The following is a 21,023-nucleotide window of genomic DNA, read 5'->3' on the forward strand; positions in this document are numbered from 1 at the left end:
AAACCTTTTAATTTTTTATTTATTGATTTTAGAGAGAGGAAGGGGGAGAGAGGGAGGAAGGGTAGGAGGGAGGGAGGGAGAGAGGGAGGGAGGGGAAGAGACAGAAACACCAACCTGTTGCTCCACTCATCCATGCACTCGCCGGCTGATTCCTGTATGTGCCCTGACGAGGGATTGAATCCACAACCTTGGCATATCAAGATGATACTCTAACCAAATGAGCTACCTGGCCAGGGCTCTTCTAAAAATTTCAACCAGAAGCAGAAACTGTCACTAGGTGAGGGAAGTTCCTCCTAGTCTTTGATGTATTTTCAAAGTAGTTGAGATCTTTCTGCACACTCCAATTGTAACCTACTCTTTCCTCCACCTATTAGAGCAATTATTTTCCCCATATCTCGTTACTGTAAATGTATATTCTGAGTACAATATATAAAATTAGCCCTGGCAGGTGTGGCTCAGTAGATTGAGCACTGGCCTGTGAACCAAAAGGTTGCCAGTTCAATTCCCAATCAGGGCACATGCCTGGGTTGCAGGCCGGGTCCCCAGTTGGGGGTCATGTGAGAGGCAACCAATGGATGTATCTCTCACACATTGATGTTTCTCTCCCTCTTTTTCTCCCTCCCTTCCAGTCTCTAAAAATAAATAAATTATATTTATATATATAAATATATATATATATATAAAATTATTCTGAATGTTAATTTAGCTCCAGTTCTAATTAGAAGAAACAGAGTGAAATGAAGAAAAGCTAACACAGAGAGTGCAGGATATGCCTGGACAATAGGGATAGGAAGTAAGTTAAATAAAAGCTGCACAGGTAGACCAGTACCACGTCATAGGGGCCACTTAACAGAATGCCATTAATGTGGTTGCGGGATCTATTATAATTTGGAACATGATAATGGCAATTGGAAGTTTTGGAACAGTTGATAAATGGTAGAGAGCAGTGGAATCCATACCTAAGTTTGTTGCACCAGAATTTCCTGGGGATATTTAGGAATAACAAAAGCAGAAGCAAAACAGATTCCTGAGTGAACCCCAGAGGCAGATTTTATGAGAGTTGCCCTAGAATCATTTCCTATGTACCCAGTTCCAAGAGGGGAAGGACTACATCTGAATTGATTGTTACATTCCCCAGTGCCCAATACGCAGCAACCCCAAATGTCTATTAGATAATCCACTAGGCCCTATAGGTGACTGTGTCAGGAGTGGAGTTTCAGTGACCATTCTGCATGCCACTAATAGACTGGTAGCAGGTAAACAAGATGGGCTGTTCAAAGTCTAGGTGAATGTGGTGCACATGTGCGCTAGAATGAGGATATCTAGACAAAGATGGAAGAGGCATTTTTACTCATCTCTCAGAAAATTAAATGTCATATTCAGTATAACAAGGAAAACAGGAATAACCCCAAATTAGAAACCATGATTACATCTGCTAAATCAATCAGGACTGAAACTGAACATACATCTATAGGAAACAGAATACAGACCTATCACAACACTGACAGGCCCACCTAATGATCCTTTGAGGGGGAAGTTAGGGATATGGTTGGGTCCCCAGAGGAAATAGCACAAGTACTTTGTTCTTTTATTGCCAAACAGTATCACACTCTGTATACATGTGTTTTATCTACCCATCCACCAGGTGATTGACATTTGGGTTGTTTCCACTTCCTGGTTATGATGAAAATACTATAAACATTCACATACAAACAGAAGTTGTAGATGTTTCTCCTGGATAGAATTCTTCTAGAAGCAAAACCACCAAGTCATATGGTAATTCTGTTGAACCCTTTGAGACATCTCCTTGTAAAGGTGTGTATCTGTTTTCTCCCATAATAAACGTGGTTTGAGGTCACAAAAGAATCATGCTAAAGAAAACCCGTGTAGGTAGGGGGGGGGAAAATGATGAAAATGGAAAAGTCACCATAGGGAGGAACTACATTAAACTGAGACTGAACACGCTGAAAAAATAGGTCATAAACTTACATGAGGACAAGAGAACAAGCCAACAGGCTTAAATATAACCAGAATATTGTTCAATGAGAACAGAAGGAAAAAAAAAAAAAAAAGCTAAACTTTCAAAGTCCTGGAATTGCAGTGAATGAAATCTCTGCATTCCAGTGGGGAGGAGGGTAAGACCACTGTCAACAGATGTTAACTGAGCTTAAAAGGGTGAGCCTGTGACCATATACAACCAGGTCACTTAAGAGTACTTAAGGGAAATAACCACGTATGATTAAAAAAAAAAAAATTGTATTGCATAAAGACATTGGACAACTTCAAACATGGCCCAAGTCATTTTTTATTATCCGGTGTTGAAATTCAGCCAAGAGATTGGGAAGTAAAACCCAGTAATATTTAGATATGTATTTATCATTTAAACTACAGAATATAGTAGATACTTCAATTATCTCCATTTAGGCAGTCCCCCTGGATTTTTTACTCCCTTACATAAAAGGGACCTTGAACCATTATTAGAATCGTTTCACTCTACATGAATTACCTTCAGCCATTGACTGTTTTTAATCTAGCCATCTTAACACCTTTCCACTTATTTTGACCACTCAACTACCTCCCTCTTATCTCCAATATTAACACTGCATGTTCAAAATTCTGCCATAAAAGGGACCCGGAAGCAACTATTTCAGTGTATGTTTATACTGCAAACCTGAACTCCAAGTGAAACGAGAGCTTAGTTGTGTATTCATTAGGTTGAACTGTATTGTTTAATTTTGACCACTTTTGACGCCCTTAACAGCCTTGTCTTATAGTTCCCTTAGAAGTTATTCGGTTATGGCTCATACCATCTCTGGGTAATTAGTAGCAAGCTGCTCGCAGTCATGTGTGGTGATAATGTGTGTCAGCAAAAACTGAAGGTGGACTGGGGGTGCCTATGCTCTCTCAATCACCCTTAACCCAAATGCATTCCTGACCCATAAGTCCTTGCCATCACCTACTTTACTAACACATTTGATTTTTACCATATTCATTCTTCCACTTCAACATCCTTCATGTCAAATGCTTCAAATTAAGATTCCAACCCATATTTAAGATGCTTAAAGTACAGGCCAATTTGTAATACACACTGTACAGTAATAAGGACCTTTTAGATTCCCATCTTATTGCAGAAATCCTTTTCATTGTATTACAAATACTTATGGTACCAGAGTAGTTCTGTCTCTAAGAGCCATATCAAAATTAGCACTGGACAGCAGTCCAAAAAATAACATCTTACAATTCAGGCAAGAGCACAACTTTATTTTCACTAATAAACCACAATTGACAACAACAAAGGAGACTGTGCAGTTCAACTTTTTATTTATTTTAATAAAATCAGAATATGCACAGCACATGCAGTGCTAGCATCTAAACTAATACAATAAGCAATTACTAAAGCTACAGTGACTTGAGGTTCAATCCTTACATTCAGCAAGTTTAAATCCATTCTTATGATTTTTGAAACCTTATTTATAACTGAAAATATTGCTTACTGATAAAACTTGCTCAAATGCTATTGCTGAATGTACAAGTCACTGATTATGCCAATACAACAAAGATAACCACATGTTTTGAGGATTGCAATGTGCCAGACATTCACTGAAAAAAAAAAACACACAACTAAACAAAACTCACGCAACAAACATCTGAGATTCTGGACACTTCATATCAGTGTTTTGAAGTGTTTCATTAATATCTTAAGACAAGTGTATCAAAACCTTGGCATGATTTAATTTCAAGTCGCCAATTTTGTTTTTACTAACATCAGAAAATTATGGCTACACTGCCAATGCCGGGTCTGCTTAATTTGACTTAAGAGTTTAATATGACTTAACATTAAAAGCTCACACTACCCCGAAATATATAATTTCACGCATACGGTGACATTCAACATTCAAGTGCCAGTGTTTTTGTACTGTCTTTTGGTCAAGTTTCTTTAAACTTTCAAAGAATCACTTTTAGGCTTACAAAAATAAATATTTGTCAAAATGTTCAATAAATATTACATAAAACTAGCAGCAAAAAGTATCTAGAAATCTGTCGTGTGCAAAGTTTTCTTCCCAACTATCATTCCCATGGTCCCAAATAAATTTTAGAATCTAGTCCCATCCCCCTTCCTAGACAAGCTGCGTTCAACAATCTCCAAGAGACAAAATAAGATTGGAAGTTTAAGGACACGCACACAAGACATATATATAAAATTCTCTGAATGTGCAATAAAAGAAGTATTTTGTAAAAATTTATGGGCAAAATGTACAAGGGCCTAAACCTAGACTAATTGAAATAGCACCATAACAAATGACCTCAATACTGTCAAGTGCACCTACTTAATAAAAGTTTTAGAACAAGGCACAATACACTTGAAAATCTATTGCACTTTAGGAAATTTTTGCCGTCTCCCTATGCCACTGTAAAAAGATTGAGCGTTTTGATCACCGCATTCTGGCCACAAAATTAGCACAGAATTCAAAGTGGCAGAGGCATTTTAGTGGTGGACAATGCTCATCTTTGGCCAGATTTAGCATAAACAGACTATAAATACAATGGAAACCTATGCAACTAAAACTGACTAAAACTGCACTGTATAGCAGAATTGACACCTTGTGCAGTTATGTACATATTTCCAACCTGTGTGATCTCAAAGATTTCAGTTACTCTTCTGGAGCCATTTTTACAAAGTCTATAGTAAGCCAGTTTAACATCTCAACGCAGCTTGAACAGAGTAATGTGAATCGGCATTTAAAATAAAGCCTGCTGCATTAATTCTTCCTGTTCATACCCTCTTGACCAAAAAACATCAACACTAGCATGCGTTATTAGACCAAAAATCATCCAGGGCCCTAATGAGGGCTGGTCATTGCTGTGGTCAGCCATTCTACCATTTCAATTTCATTTATGGCAGGCATTTAAAAAGTCTAAGTAGATGAATTCTCCTAAAAACCTATTTCATGTTATCAGACCTTTAAACTTTCCCTGTAATAGTATGCCCACATTTGGCTAGCTCATAATTAATGATCTGCCTAAACACTGAAAGAGGAATTGCTGTATTTACTTGCATTAACTTTGAAAACAGTGCTTTGAATGTATGCATGTATTCATACATCACCTCATCATGACTGGAATGGCTTGTTTAAAAACTATCAGGTTCTAAATACCTATCCAGGATAGAGTGAGCAAATCAGAACTTTAACTTAATACAGTTTGCCACATTAGAAACTAATTCCATTAATAAGCTTCAAGATGTTTGTTGTTTTCCCCCAATCTGCAAGTATCAAAAAGCCCTAATGCAGGCTACCGCATAAGTTTTTTCCTTATAATATTTATGGATGAATCGATGATTCCTGTTAAGTTGTATCACACCTGTGTGCCAAGGTTTGATTTTAGCCCAAGTTCAGTAAATTTATTTTTGTCAAAAACAATTGATATCTTGAGCATTACTGAGCCAACAGGACATCAAAATAAAAAGTTGTCTAAAGTTAAAGGCACAGTACATTAACAAACAAATGATCCTCAGTCACAAAATTATAAATGCAGTTTGGGATGGGGGTTGGCGGGAGGGGAGTTAATCCAAACTACAGCAATGAAGTCTTCAAACCACCTTCTGAACAGGGCTGCTAATTGTTTCTTTCATCTCTTCATGTGATCTTGAGCTCCCTTTAAAAAAAAAATTTTCAGTGGAGAATCACAGCTGGTAATGTACTGCGAGTTCTTGAAGCTACACAAGGTATAGTCTGGCTAAGTTACATGTGGTTTCCATATTAGCTTGTTTGGCAGGGTGACCTACTGCAAAGCAGGTTCAGTTACCCCACCAGTCGACCCCCTGGGAGTTATAATTTCCTCCATATCCATCACTGTTGTAAAAGCCTCCATAGCCACCTAATGAGAGATTTTAAAAAAGAAAAATTAGTTAAATCATCAACTGTTAAATGTAATTATTTCCCTTCTAGAAACACTTTGATATAAAATTATGAAAAACAACCTACAGGCCCTACCTTCCCCAATGTTTTTAATTATGCTTTGAAAACAATGACTAAAAGGAAAAAAAATCTTCCTAAAGCCATGAGGTTAAAAACTAACATTACCTCCGCCAAACCCTCTGCTGCCGCCATGGCCACCGCCACCACTGCGGCTGCTGCTTGCACGGCTGCTGCTGAAGCTGGAACTGCTGGAACCACTGCTTTGTCGATAGTCTCTGGCACCAAATCCTCCGCTGAACCGACTGCTGTAAGGACGAAAATGTGTATTGGTTCACATGAAGATGAAATCCCACTAAATAACCTGAAATTCTTGCTAAAACTTCCCAGTGACGACACTAATGCTATGTTTCACTACCAAATTTAGCCACATTACATACAGAAATAACCGGTCGTGTGTGGTTTTTTTAATCTTTACAAAGCCACCCAGGAGCATCATACCCAACAGGTCTCAAACTACTCTTGTATGAATCCCTTTTATTTCATACCTGAGTGCTGTACATCTATTTTCAAGTATTAAAATTGATTTTAGCCCTGGTGGGTGTAGCTCAATGGTTTAAGTGCCGAACTACGAACAGAAAAGCTACTGGTTCAATACCCAGTAAGGCCACATGCCTGGGTTGTGGGCCTGAGAGACAACCTATCTCTCTCTCCCATGTTTCTCTCCATCTGTCTCCCTCTCTTTAAAAACAAATACTTTTAGAAACTAAAATTTGAAGAGAGGAACATCGTCTTGTTGTTCCACTTATTTCTGCATTCACTGATTCTTGTATGTGCCCTGACTGGGGATCAAACCTGCAACCCTGGCCTATCAGATCAACACTCTGACCAACTGAGCTACCAAGCCAAGGCTGCTGCTGTACATCTATTTTGGACTATACGTTGTTTGTGTATGCTTTGATTCATAGTAACTTCTCATGTTATAAAATTTGCACTGAACACAAACTGCAAATAAAAAGAAACGGCTGAAAGAGGAAAAAATTTCCCAGTGACCAATTTCTGATTTTTCTATTCAATTAATTCCCCATCCAGCCCTATTTTCCCTAATATTGATTTGACAAGACTTAGCCATGAAAATCTGCCACTTACTACTTAGTGTCGCCCTTTCTAATACCCCCTTTACCCAAAACTTGTTAAATACTTGAAAAGTTAACCTTGGATATAGCACCCACCCCCCTCATTATATACCATCTGTACCTTACCTCTTAGATCGTCCACGACTGCTACCCTTGTAGTGGTGTTCATAAGCCATGTTTTCTAACCAAGATGGCACTTCTTGTTTAGCTTCAACAAGCAGATCCAACAAATCCTTTGTGATATTTATGTTCCTCTCATTAAAGAATGAGGTGGCAAGGCCTAAAAACAGTTCCAAAAAGTAAATTAAGGTCTTCGTTAAGTAGCATAGTACCTGCACTATCCTCAGTAAACCATTGTAAGAATAGCATTTTAAAAAATTTACTATTTGTTATTTAACCAACTCAAAGTCCTTAGAAGAAAACCTGACTTTTCTATCACTTCTGTTGCTCAAATGTATTCTAATGCATTCCTTGGAAATAAAAGTTCTTACAATTTAAGATTCTGCAAAGTTCTTCAATGCGTGCATCACAGTGAAAAACAACCAGAACATCAAGTAACTACTTACCAAGGTTTCCTACACGTCCTGTACGGCCAATGCGATGTACATATTCTTCGATATCGCTTGGCAAGTCAAAATTGATAACATGTTTCACATTTGAAATGTCCAGTCCTCTTGCTGCTACCTGGAAAATAGCTTTTGTTATACAAGGCCCACTTAAAAGAAAACCAAGAGTTGAACATAAAAAACAAGATTTTATTATACATACTGCTGTAGCCACTAGAATTGGGCTTTTTCCTGAGCGGAACTGGTGAAGGGCCTCTTCTCTATCCCTCTGAGATCGGTCTCCATGGATACTGGTACAAGCATATCCTTCATGGTATAAGAAATCCTCCAGAGAATCTGCACCCTTTTTGGTCTCCACAAACACTAAGGTCAGTGAATCCTTGCCTAAATTTGAAAAATTAAAAGGTCTGTCATTAGTAGGGACCTTGTTCTCTTTGCACTTAGTAAACATGCAAATAAAAGCAGTATTTAAGACCATTTTCACAGAATGTTTTGAGTGAAGAAAAGCAGTAAGTAGTGATCCAAATGGATTTTCATTACCCAAGGCACCAGAGTAATGCTAAAATTGTCATTTTACCTGTTGCATTTAGAAGGTCAAGCAAAAATGACCGTTTGTCTGACTCTCCCACCCAAACTACTTTTTGTGTGATGTTCTCAGAGGTAGAGCCAACTCTTCCAACAGCCAAAAAGATATATTCATCCAAGAAATCACGAGCAAGCATCTGAAAGAAAAAATTTTATTAATCAACTGAGATAAACAAATTTCTAGGTAAGTAAGTTTGCAGTATCAAACAATGAACAGTACCTGTATTTCCTTAGGGAAAGTAGCACTAAACATCATAGTGTGGCGAACTCCCTTTGGTGGCATAGTATCTTGTTCAACTATTCTACGTATCTGAGGTTCAAACCCCATATCCAACATCCGATCAGCTTCATCCAACACCAAGTACCTGTCATGGAAAAAAAATTCAGTTTAGAATTTGCAAAGTTTTAGTATACCTGTATCGACAAGTAGAATTATATATTTAATCAGGTTGTTAAATTCCTCACATCACACAATTTGATACATGTACACGATAGACAGTGTAGGATTTTCCCACTGAATAAATCATCAAAGATCACATGGCCAAATTAGCTCTCACTACTTGACTACTTGTCCCAGTGCTGTCATTCTTAGCCTCTACTAAAATGCCACTAATTTTTCAACATTAAAATTATAATAAGCCAACTTCCTGTAAAAGACAAAACCAACCACTTACAATTTTAAAATTTAAACACTAGTAAGCACCACAAAACCAATGATAATTTTAAAAACATTGTATTCCATAAATTTAAAAATTAACATACTTGCAGAAGTCTAATCCAATCTTTCCTCTTTCCATCATATCCACTAGACGTCCTGGAGTGGCTACTAACAAGTGGCATCCACGTTCTAAGTCTCGAATCTGCTGACCAATATCAGCACCACCATAAACAACACAAGGACGAACTCTAGATCTGTATGAAAACTATAAGCAAAGAAATTTTATTAACTTTAAGGCTAAGATCTTTATATAGTCATAAACATTTTATTAGAATCAATGAGAAAGGCAATAATCACTGAAATGCATACTTACCTTCCTGGCTTCCTCATAGATCTGCACTGCCAATTCTCTAGTTGGTGCTAATACCAAGGAGATTGGGTATTGTTTGCGGCGCCCGTATCTTCCATTTTCCTAAGAAATTAATTTATAAATTAAACCAACTTAAGATCCATTACAGCCCAGGCTGGTGTGGCTCAGTGCAGTTAGGCGTTGTCAAGCAAAGCAAATGATTGCTGGTTGATTCCTGGCCAGGTCCCAGTTGGGGCTCATACAACCACATTGCTGTTTCTTTCTCCCTTCCTTCCCCTTTAAATAAATCTCTTTAAAAAAAGATTCATTAAAACATCCATTTTCTTCTGTAATTTATGGATTACACTCGAAAACTATTTTACATTAAACAGATTGGAATGAGTCTTGGTGTCATTTAGAAAGATCTCTCTACATCTATCTACCTACCTAAAAAGTTCTACCATAATTTCCCATTTTTATAAAGAAATACTTACCTTCATGGCCCTCAAGGCCTCGCCTGGACCATCTGAATAAATCTGACTCAAGATGGGCAAAAGAAATGCTGCAGTTTTTCCAGACCCTGTTAAAGAGAACGTATATCCATTCAACCACAGAAAAACCTGCTTTTATTCCTCCCCCCCCCCCCCCCCGAAAGCTAAGTTAATACCAAGGGAAGCCCTGACTAGTGTGACTCGGTTGGGCATCTTCCCACAAAGCAAAAGGTCATCAGTTCGATTCGCAGTCTGGGCACATGCCTGGGTTGCATGTTTACTCCCCAGTTGGGGTACGTATAGAGGCAACCAGATCGATATTTTTCTCCCTCTTTCTCCCCCAACCCGCACCCCCATCTCTAAAAATAAAAAGCTTAACACACACACACACACACACACACACACACACACGACTTTGATCTGCTTGCTTGTTAACAGGAGTCAACAAACTAAGGCCCAGATTATTTTTGTAGATAAATAGTAAAGCTTGTACTGAATTCAGAGGCTAGTACTACTTTACTCATGGAGGTGCCTTTCCCTTGGCCACATACCTATGGATCACAAGCTATTCTCTATTCTTTTTATTTTTATCAATTGAGTTTACCTGTTTGGGCACAAGCCATCAAGTCTCTTTTCTCTTTGATAATAGGAATAGCATGCTTTTGCACTGGAGTTGGGCGAGTGTAACGAGTAAGCTCAATATTTCCCATAATAATTTCTCCCATCTCAACATCACTGAACTGTCAAGAAATTCAACAGGGTTAAATTGCTAGAAAGCCATTTTTGTTTTATAACTAATTTAATAATAAAAAAACCAATAGCTTATTTGTACTTTAGTTTACAGTTGCTTTAAGTAAAAACTATTACATTTGGGGGAGGGAATCAATCCCCTAGGCTTTATCTGCATTGGCGAAGTTCTGGGTGCTTCCAATGTTTGACCCATTTCTTATTTGATATTAATGATAACACTGAGCTCAATTTCTACCCTTCCACAAAACAATGAGACTGGTTTTTAAAGTAATTTACAAAATTGTTAAAATAAGACAGGTATGGTCTATAGATGTCTTTAGGAAGCCCATCTCATTCTGAGGTACTGTGAAAAAACCTACATTTCCATGTCTTAAAAGATTAAGCAAGAGTACTTACACTTTCAATGTGTGGAGGACAGTTGTTGCCTGTTGCCTCAACTGGAATATCATCATACTTCTCAAAGTTAATCCCAGTGTTACCTCCAGAAAAGAGTTCCCTGAAATCAAATCATTAGCAAGTTTATTTGTTATAGTAGCTAATAAGGTTGCAATGCACCATAATCACTAAAACTTACTGTTCCAAGCGTTCACTTGGTGGGAGTGGTTTTGACCAATCATCTTCATCTGATTTGTCACACCAGCGACTGTTTCCACCACGTTCATACTTGCCAAAGCCACTTCTGTCACCACGGCTGCCAATGCCATCATAGTCACTCCGTCCACGATCATCAAACCTAAACAGCACAAGCAATTAATCAGAATCATATCATTTAACCAGTATCATATTCCTACCACTAATCTAGAACAGTACCTGGAGACAAGTTAAATTATTCATTATGTCTAACTTCAAGGATATCAACAGTCCAATTATGGCTTACTCTTATTTGACAAATAAGGCCCTCTAACTAATCAGACTATGTTTCATTTACGTAACTTTATTTTCTAAAGCCAGTATCCTTTATTTCTATAAAGTTACATAGCCTACACAGGCCTCATACATGCTGAAATTAAAAATCAAATCTTGTATACTTGTAATCAGCATGGAACTTACACCTTTATATAAAGTTCTCATCCACATATATTTAGTGGCAGGGAAAAGAAAATAGCACACCAAGTATCAATTGTCCCAGTGATACTAGGATGTCATTTAAAGGACAATTCACCTGTGTGACAGACTTTATAAAAGGTAGAAAACAATCCTTACCTGAATTAAGATGTTTTTAGTTTTAGGCCTGTTTGCGAAAAATCAGGACACACAGGACTAACCACAGCTATTAGGCACATGAGGTCAGTTCACCACACTTGTGTAATCAAAAATATAAGGTATTTAAAAATTGTCATGTAGAATATCCACAAAAATCTCAACCAAATTAGGCCATTTGCTAGATAAACTTACTCTAAAATAGAATATATATAGAACTATAGAAATGCAAAAACATGTATTTTTAAAACAATGACCTGTTTCAAGTTGAAACATGTTTAGAAACCTCAGAATATTTCCTGGTTCCAGAATTTGCATCCTTCTACTTAGTTTCAACCTATTCAGAGTATGTTGTTTACTATATTTAACAAAAAAAAGTTTAATTTGTACAGAATGCAAAAGGGTACATTCATATTCTCATCTACTTTCTATGTAAAAAGTTCAATTTAGTAATGACCTCTCTCTCTTACAGTCAAGAAAAATACAATTAAACAGACATAACGCGTAACATCTAAATAGGTGGTCTATCAAGGAGAAAATAAGCTTAATGATCACAGTACAAAGATGAGGACTTACCAAATTAAAGACCAATTCCTAACTTGCTATATTGTACACACACATATAATGCAAAAAGGTAGGAGATCACTTACCTTCCCCTTGACCCACGATCACTGAAGAAACTAGACTTTCCTCTTGAATCACTACGAGGTCCAAAATTGCTGTATGCATCCTTATCTTTACTAGAACTCCACCCTGAACTGTCCTTATCGTAGAATCCTTCAATTAAAATAAAAACACAAACCCATTCTAATGTTATTATTAGAAATTGACAATACTTTAACATGATTCTTGTTTCTGAATTTGAAGCCCTCTGCTCACTCATCTAATCTCTGTAGACTGGAGGGACAATGCAAATAATTCTTATCATGGCATTAGTAAACTAATATTTAAGCTGGCCTTACACTGGCACACAGAATGTTTTTTATCTTTAATTCTCTCCACTACAAAATGTTATATACTAAACCAAGCAACCTGACAATCTAAAAATGATCTGAATGAGTACCACCTCTAAAATGTCATTAGCTTGCCTGTAATACAATTACAGTACTGTTTATGACCATCAAAATTTAATTTCTATTCATTTTATAGGTTGAGTGAGTTTACTAGGAACCAGTTACCACTGTTTTAATGTTTCTTAGGGGCGATATTCATTTAAAATTCTTAAGACTGTCAGATTAATACAGTACTTTCAGTTTCCCTAATAAAAAGTTTAACAGTGCTCAGTTCACATGAAATACATACTGTCAGATGGAAATCAAGAATACCTAGAAAAAAGGAAAAATCCTCACCCTTACTCTTAGTGTGTGGTCAGGTTCCTACGGTACAGCTATAAACAGTCAATAAGAGGGGATGACAATGGTATAAACAGGTAGAAGGTTTAAAGACAAGAAGAGGGTTTAACTACCTTCAGTGACACTTTATTAAATAGCCATAGTTTACAAGTTAATTAAGTTACTTTCATTCAGTCTCCTGCCTCTATTATTAGGCTGCCTGGTGACAACCAACAGTCTTAGCTATTAATAAAAAGTTGAGTTAAGAGTTCTAAGATCTCTTTCAGCTCTAAAACCTGATAGTGCCCCTCCTTTGATTTCTGTCACTGCAACAAAGGGGGAAAGAAAGCACTAAATATACATGGGGGTCAATTTCAGCCAGTAAATTCTAAGGAACAATGACAACAAACCATGATGATAAAGACAAATTCTGTAGTAACTAATAAGAATGACATGATAACCCATGTGACAGAAATTAATAGTTTATATCCACATACTGCCAAGGACAGTGAAACTAAAACAGACCACATATGGATGAGGAGGAACAGCAGCAAACCACATATTCATGTGGCCTCTCCTCCACCCTTTCAATCCTACCTTCCATATAGGCAGTATATTTCCTCCTGACCTTTAAAAAAGCATTTTCTTTTCCCTCCAAATCTCAGATCATCCATTTTACGCAATATATTGTACCCAAGCAGTTGTCCCATAATTTGAGACATCTACTAGTTTTCTGTCACTACATTACAAACTAAATAGGAAAAGACCAGGTGTTGTGATACCTTTTGGATAAAACCTTTCAAATAATGCAGTTAAGGCAAGTATATAAAACCAGAGAATCACTCCCAACTTACTAGGACTGTGCCCAACACTATATATACCCTGTTAACTCTTCTGCAATTACCCCATTTTCGTTTTGGCTCCTCTGCAAGACAGAAATAACTGGGTTGTTAGAGCACGAAGTTTGGTTTACACAGTGGGGTGTCCACTCACCTTTTTCAAATTAAAATGATGCTGTGAACCAGTACAAATCAATTAAAGCACACTAGTGAAATTGTATAAAACCATGCCGTTGGCCTCAGAAGAGTACAACATAGGAAATGCAGAATTTTCCACTGTGTGACATTAGATGAGACTTTTCCAGTGATTAAGTCCTAATATTTGAACTGGCTGACAGAGGAAAGCTATTGTGTTTAGACTTCCTAAGGTGCCTCGTTTTCCCTAATCTCCAACTTCTAAAGCCAGCAAGAATTAGGTCTACAAATTGCTCAAAGAACTTACCTTTAGTAGCTTCTCTGTTCCTTAAGTGAGGAGGAATATAGCGTCCTTCTAAAATAAATAATAATAAAATAAATGCCCAAAAAGTTCAGGTTTAAGATTCTTAACAGCACTTCTGTTATTAAAAAATGGTCCTGGAAAATGGTTTTTAATTTAAATTCTAGCCTTCTAGTCTATTTAACTTGGAAATACAGGGGTGGGGGGATGAACCTACTTTCATTTTAAATGGGTTATTGCTTTACAAGGATAACTTTGAAAGAGGGGAGAACAAGTTTGGAAAATTAAAATTTGAACTGGAACCTAACAATTAAAGTGTACAAATTAATATAATTTAACTTGCCGCTAGTGGCTCATTTAACACAATTATTTTAAAGGCCTGCTAGGATTTCAGAGAATTGTCATCAGTTAACAAAACTGTTACAACTAAGGATCATTATAACAACCTAAAAGACTGCTATGTAATAGATCACCTTTAACCAAGAAGAGGTTTTTTGTTTCTATCCTGGTAAATTCCAAAACAGAATAAATATATATGGAAAACATGAAAGGGGGAAATGATTTCAAAATATTGGGAGTTTCAATTTGCAGCTTGCTGAATTTATAGGAAATTTAACTGTTGCTCTGTATGCAGGCAAGAATACAGCCTAAAATATGGATGACAAAGCAAAAGCAAATAAGGTATATCCACCAAGTAAAGGAAACGTCAACTCCCTGTTTTACCAGTAGTAAACCTGCAATTTAACTTTTCCTTTTCCCTTCTGGGTTGAATTAAATATTGAAGATCTCTATAAGCAGGACCAACTCCTAACATTCTTAGCAAGTATGGCAAATATAGTGAAATTTAAAACAAATACTAGCCCTGACTGGTGTGGTTCAGTGGATTGGGCATTTTCCTATAAACCTGAAGGTCCCAGGTTGGACTCCTGGTCAGGGCACATGCTTGGGTTGTGGGGGGAAGACGGGGAGTAGCAGTTAGGAGCCTGTGAGAGGAAATCAAGTGATGCTTCTCTCCCTCTTTTTCTACCCCATTCCCCCTCTCTAAAAATAAATTTTTTTAATTTTTTAAAACCACAAATACTATGTAACTATGCCCAGTGAGGCCCTTCTTGTCTAAAAATTAGGGCATGTTGCTTATTACAACAGTGCTTGAGGAAATACTGATATTAGACCGTACAGCCCATACCCATCTTTTTGTTTTAGTTAATAGGTTGGAAGAGACCTAAGCTGAATCAAGTCTACTGCCAAATAAACCACTGATATCCCCTACAACTTAATACTAACCTAAGATTAAAAAAAAAAGTAGCCCTGTGGCTCTGATAGCGTGGCTCAGTAGGTTGAGCATCGTTCTGCAAAGGAGAAAGTCACCAGTTCCATTCCCAGTCAGGCCATGTGCCTGGGTTGCAGGCCAGAGGCAACTGATTGATGTTTCTCTTTCTCCCTCCCTTCCCCTCTCTAAAAAAATAAAATCTTTAAACTTTTTAAACCCTCTCAAAAAAATAACAAAACTTTTATACCTAACTTTTTTTCAGAAGACTGATACAGTGACACAGCATTTAAAATCCTAACCAGAAGATTCAATACAGCTTTGTTCTATTAGTTTCATGTTCTTCATGGAAAAGGAGTAGCTGTAGCGATTAAATGTCGAAGTTCCCTTTATTAGTTTAATTATGATAGAATCACTCTAACACAAACCCCACCACTCTAAGCTGGGCTCACAATCCATAATAAACACACTCTTCTAAAAGATAATTTGTGTGCTGTATAGGTTTTTTCAACGACTGTTTTTACTCAAGAGAATCAGTCCCTTTTTACTACCAAAAGGTTTACAATGCTTTAGATTAATCACTAACACATAATTCTAAATAACACAGTCTATACAATTCTTCACACAGTAAAAGTTGGAGAGGAAATTCTTAAAAATTTTTATTTTTAGAGAGAGGGGAAAGGAGGGAGGGAGGGAGAGGGAGAGGGGGGGAGAGAGAGAGAAAAACATCAATGTGTGGTTGCATCTCGTGCACCCCCAAATGGGGACTTAGCCGGCAATTGAGGCATGTGCCCTGACTGGCAATCAAACCGGCAGCTTTCAGTCCACAGGCCAGGACTCCATCCACTGAGCCACACCATCCAGGGCTAACTTCTTAAATTGTAAATAAGTCCAATAAAATATTACAATATTAAAGTTCTAATTTCAGTAAATCCATAAAACGTTTTACTTACTACTGGCTGTACTTCCTCCACTCTGACTATCTGAAGAGTTCAGGTCTAGGCCAGCAAACTAGGAAGAGAGAGTTAAATAGTTAGTAGCAAGTATGGTTAAATATTACTAAAACTAGTCCGCCTGGTAGCATTTACTAGCATTAGTAGCTTTACCTGCCTCGTGGGGCTGGTGTAAAATTCAACGCGAATGTGACCAAGAATGTGCTTCAGACTAAAGTTCTAAACAAATGCATTAATTATATTACTGTACATACTACAGAAGACAGCACATCAAGATGCTGGTGCTTATCCAAGTAGAAACTGGGTCCGAATTAAAGTCATTCATTCAAAATGAATTTTTCCTTTAACATTTTCCATAGCTTGAGAAATTACAATTATTTTAAAATGTCAAATACACAAAGGATTAATTTTAGGTCCAATCACATTTGACTAATTTCCAACGCCAACTTTCTACTCGAAATTATTTTAAACCTACAAAGTATACCTGAAAATACCAGAAAATAATTTTAATTTCTTTTCCCTAACCACTGCACAAGCATTTTTAATTAGAGTAGCACATTTAAGAAAAAGTCAATATATCCACCTTTTACTAAACACTATATATATTAAGGACAACCTAGCAAAGTAGGTATTTATTCATTCTCCCTTTTTCACCATTGAGGTAAGTTCAAAGACTAGGCATAGAAAGCACAAATAGCATTCGATGCCCTTAAAGACCATATAACATTTTATCATCTTTACTGACCATTTCTACCTATCCCCTTGATACCGGCAGTTCAAAGCCTCAACATCCTATCAAAAAAAGCCCTGCTATCTTCATCACATTCTGTTGTTATGACTAACCAGGAACCACTTACAAACAATAGATTAAAAAGAAGCTATATGCGACAAAAGAAATATTTTAAAAGCCACAAAAAAAAGTCATCACTACTGTTACCACCTGCCTGCAAAAGTGATGTGCTGCTGTACTTAATTCCATTAAAAAGTCAAGAGGACACCGTCAAAATGCAAGCATCAATGGAGTCGTTAAAAATTGGGAACATAAATCCCAAATCTTAAAAAAGAAAATGGGATGAATAAGACTTTAGTGCCTTATTTCTATAATTTCCATCAGCAAAAACGCTGTTAGGCTTTCTCTCTGCAGTTAACAGATTGATATTTTAAAGCACAAAAGAAAAACTATATTTACACTTGTTATAAGTTTTATTTATTAATTTTACACTTGGCAACACAGAAAAGCTAGTTTAAATGCTACTGAATAGTGTAATGATTACACAGGTTTTATTAATTTTAATTTTACACTTGGCAACACGAAAAAGCTACTTTAAATGCTACTAATATTGTTATGATTATACTAACAATTTTCTCAGTTGTGACTTGGCTTGCTGCGGAATTCTAAGGATTGCACATTCTTTCGAATTACAAATTTAAAGTTGACTCCTGCCTGGAATCTTAAAAAACGGCACCACTTATATGAAAAATGTTAAAGCTGCCCCAACACCAGACTTCTCTGCTCCATTCAACACATGACGTGTGAGCAATTTAGAGGATTTAATATAATTGATTCACTAATGGGGAAAAATGCTGCCTAAGAGACATTGTTAATCTCTAAAAATATATTACATACGAAACTTCATGTGTCACTAAATTTCGTTTCAGGATTATTCCGGAATTCATGGAAGGCAAAAGTTTACTTAACGGCTCCAAACATCCTACTGAAGAGCTTATCTGAAGCATAGTGTCCCCGTTGCTGAGGAACGCAGGCTTCCTGCCACCAAAAGCCATAACTCAGTCTTTCAGCTCACTCTCCTCCCCGCCCCCCGCACACACACCCTTAAAAGAGGGGGTTACAGTCAAACACACTTCATTTGATCTATTTTAAAAATTTACTCCTCGGGCAGCAACAAGTGAAGAGAACTTTTTATTTTCCTCCAAGCCACATTCGGAGTATTTTTTCCCTTTGGCCGATTCCTGGATCAAACGCCACTCATACAACTCGTGGATTCCTCCCCCCGCCCCCAAAAAATACCCCGCGTGGCCATTGACTATATCGTCACACAGTAACTATCTAGAGAAACTACCGAAGGGCCGCTCCGGGTCCTAAACCTCCATCTCTAGAGCCCAGCGCCACGGCGCCCGCAGTGGCCCATTACTCCCTCCGCCCCCCCTCCCTGAACCTTCTGCGTCACAAAACTTTCCACTCCGGAAACGCGGCCTCCCGGGCCACAGCGCCGGGCCTGCGGAAACCGGGCTGGATCGAGAAGGCCTGCGAAAGGACGCCGAGGAGGAACAAGATGCCCATTCCATCCTCCTTTCCAGGCCCTCATCGGCCACTGGACCCGCTGGTCCAACCTCTCCCGCTAGTGGGCCGCAGCAACGCCCAGCCACCCAGCACCACACAAAGGAGGCCGCCGCCATTACCCCAAGCGCAGGCCGCCCCCCGCGCCGCCCCCTCCCACATTCCAGGGCCGCGTTCCATCTCAGGCGCGCGCTCGCGCGCGCGGCCCCCCCCCCCACCCGCCCGCCTGACAAGAATCCGGGCCGCGTGTGAATAGAGGGCCGAAGTCCTAGAGGACAAGAGTCCCCACACGCTCACTGCGAACAACCCCCCCCCCACCGCCACCCATGGGTCACTAGACTAGGTCCGGGCGTGCGCCTCTCCGCGAGAGCGCGCGCACCCCCTCCCCCTCAGCCCGCCTGCGCACGCACACACAAAAGCCGCCATTGTGCTCGTCCTGGGGACAATACCGCGGGCCAAGCCGGGGACTCGGCCCGAGCGACGGCCACAAACGGCATTCCTGCCACCTCCCCGTTCCTCCATTACCCCGGGCCACTGACACTCGCCAGCCCGAGGTACCCAGGAAACGGGAACGAAGGGTGCGAGTCAGGGCTGCGCCATAAACCAAGTTAGGTTAGGGTAACGTTTCGTACAACCCAGCAGGCTCCTTGCAGCTCACCTGCTGGTCCAGCCCGAGCGCATTTTCAACCGCCACATGACTCATCCCTGAAGAGTACCGAGAACTCGGAGTCTTCCGCTGCTGAGCGAGTGTTTGATTCACCGCGAAGGTCCTCTCACGGGAGAACTGCGGCTCTGAAGCGATCGGCGCTGCCACGGATCTAATATACTCACTCGAAAGACTGCTACGTCAGCACGTACGACGTGTGCCCTCCCTCTCACACCCCCACTCCCCCTGCCCCCACCATTTCTGCCTAGCTACTGAGCGCTTGTTCAGTCCTAACCTCGCGGGACTTCCTAGTCACTCCCGTTCTGGTTCGTCATCCTCACTTGGATCTCAAAGCGCCAAACGCCGCGCTGATTCGCTTAAGCCTGTTTTGCCCTATTATCCGCTAATACCCTACCTTAAGTCTGGGAGTTTTACGAAATCTCGCGAGGTCTCGCAGCCCCCCCCCCCCCCCGTAACTTAAATCTGGGGGTTCGCGAGATCTCGCGAGAATTCGTCGCTCCGCTTTCTGCCCCCTCGGAGGCCTTAAAATTTCACTTAAGGTCTCTTTCACCTTTCTTTTCCTTACACCCCTGGTTTTTGCCATTTTTTTCTTCCTATCGCGCGCCCTCTCTCTTCTTTCTCTCAGTCTCCCGACTCGGAGATGCCGTGAGATTTTTCCAAACTAATCAGCCCTAGCTCTTCCGGGGGCAGGCTCCCCGCGAAATCGGAGTTCGGCAAAAGGAGGCCCAAAGCTGAGTCACGTGACAGATAGTGCCGGACGCGGTGGCCATTTTGTGCAGCAGGAAACTGGTTTAAATAGAGTACTCGAAAGGCAGGGAGCAGGAGAGGAAAACGGCAGAGAAGCAGGAAGGACAGGGAGGAAGAGGGAAGAAGAAGGGAAGGAGGAGAAGAGAGAAAAGGAGGAAGGAGAGCGGGGTGGTGACCGGGTTAGGGGTGGGGGGAGGTAGAGGGGAGCTGGCAGCGCGCGCTAGTGGCCCACGCTTTCCACCGCGGTTGCCTAGGCAGCAGGGACGCTGCCTGGAAACGCTACAAACCCCTCTGTGTCACCCCCAGACTAGAGCGCGCTCTTGCGCGCGCCCCCGCCCCCCACGGTGGGGAAACAATAAAACAGTCACGCGCTGAACTTGAGCGGGTGGTTGCGCACCTTCCCAGGACCCCTGCCCTCCTCGCGTACAAGTACTGCACTAGGCCCCCATTTTCTTCCCGCAGGGCGCCCAGGGGTTTAGGGCTGGTGACTTCCTGCGCGGTGTTGCGTGCCCCCAAAGCCAAGGGACTCTGGGGATCGAAAATTGTTCCCCTAGGGAATTGGCGGTGTTTGCGCTTGGCGCATTGTGGGCCTGGCGAAGGAATTGCTATAGCATTATCCGCCTGGGGTCGGGGTAACCCTCAGGCCACTGCGGTGGGTGCAGAATGGGAGGAAATGCGTTTCTGCTGCCGGAGGAGCCGCTTGTCACCTCCTGGCACGCCACCCGTAGTTCAGCTTCCATTCCAGGGGCCTTCATACAGAAGAAAATGTGTTGACTAACCCGGTCCCTGACTTGAACCGAAGGACCGCACAAACGTGGTTCTTACAAACGCTTT

General features: G+C 39.9%; 1 protein-coding gene across 1 annotated transcript; it reads right to left on the minus strand.

Moving 5' to 3' along the window:
* Positions 1 to 4,150: 4,150 nt before the first annotated feature.
* DDX3X (DEAD-box helicase 3 X-linked) lies at positions 4,151 to 19,594 on the minus strand. Its single transcript, XM_054566540.1, has 17 exons — positions 19,434 to 19,594; positions 16,477 to 16,534; positions 14,263 to 14,310; positions 12,301 to 12,427; positions 11,025 to 11,183; positions 10,847 to 10,946; positions 10,305 to 10,440; positions 9,704 to 9,789; positions 9,234 to 9,332; positions 8,965 to 9,125; positions 8,423 to 8,567; positions 8,195 to 8,339; positions 7,820 to 8,001; positions 7,618 to 7,735; positions 7,178 to 7,331; positions 6,084 to 6,223; positions 4,151 to 5,877 (listed from the first exon to the last, which is right to left on the minus strand). The coding sequence occupies exons 1-17, from the start codon at positions 19,476 to 19,478 to the stop codon at positions 5,798 to 5,800; spliced, it is 1,983 nt and encodes a 660-aa protein (XP_054422515.1). The 5' UTR covers positions 19,479 to 19,594; the 3' UTR covers positions 4,151 to 5,797.
* Positions 19,595 to 21,023: the final 1,429 nt, after the last annotated feature.

This window comes from Pteronotus mesoamericanus, unplaced genomic scaffold (assembly GCF_021234165.1).
Source record: "Pteronotus mesoamericanus isolate MK-2021 breed Mesoamerican mustached bat unplaced genomic scaffold, CSHL_Meso_final contig_173, whole genome shotgun sequence".
NCBI classification, from domain to species: domain Eukaryota; kingdom Metazoa; phylum Chordata; class Mammalia; order Chiroptera; family Mormoopidae; genus Pteronotus; species Pteronotus mesoamericanus.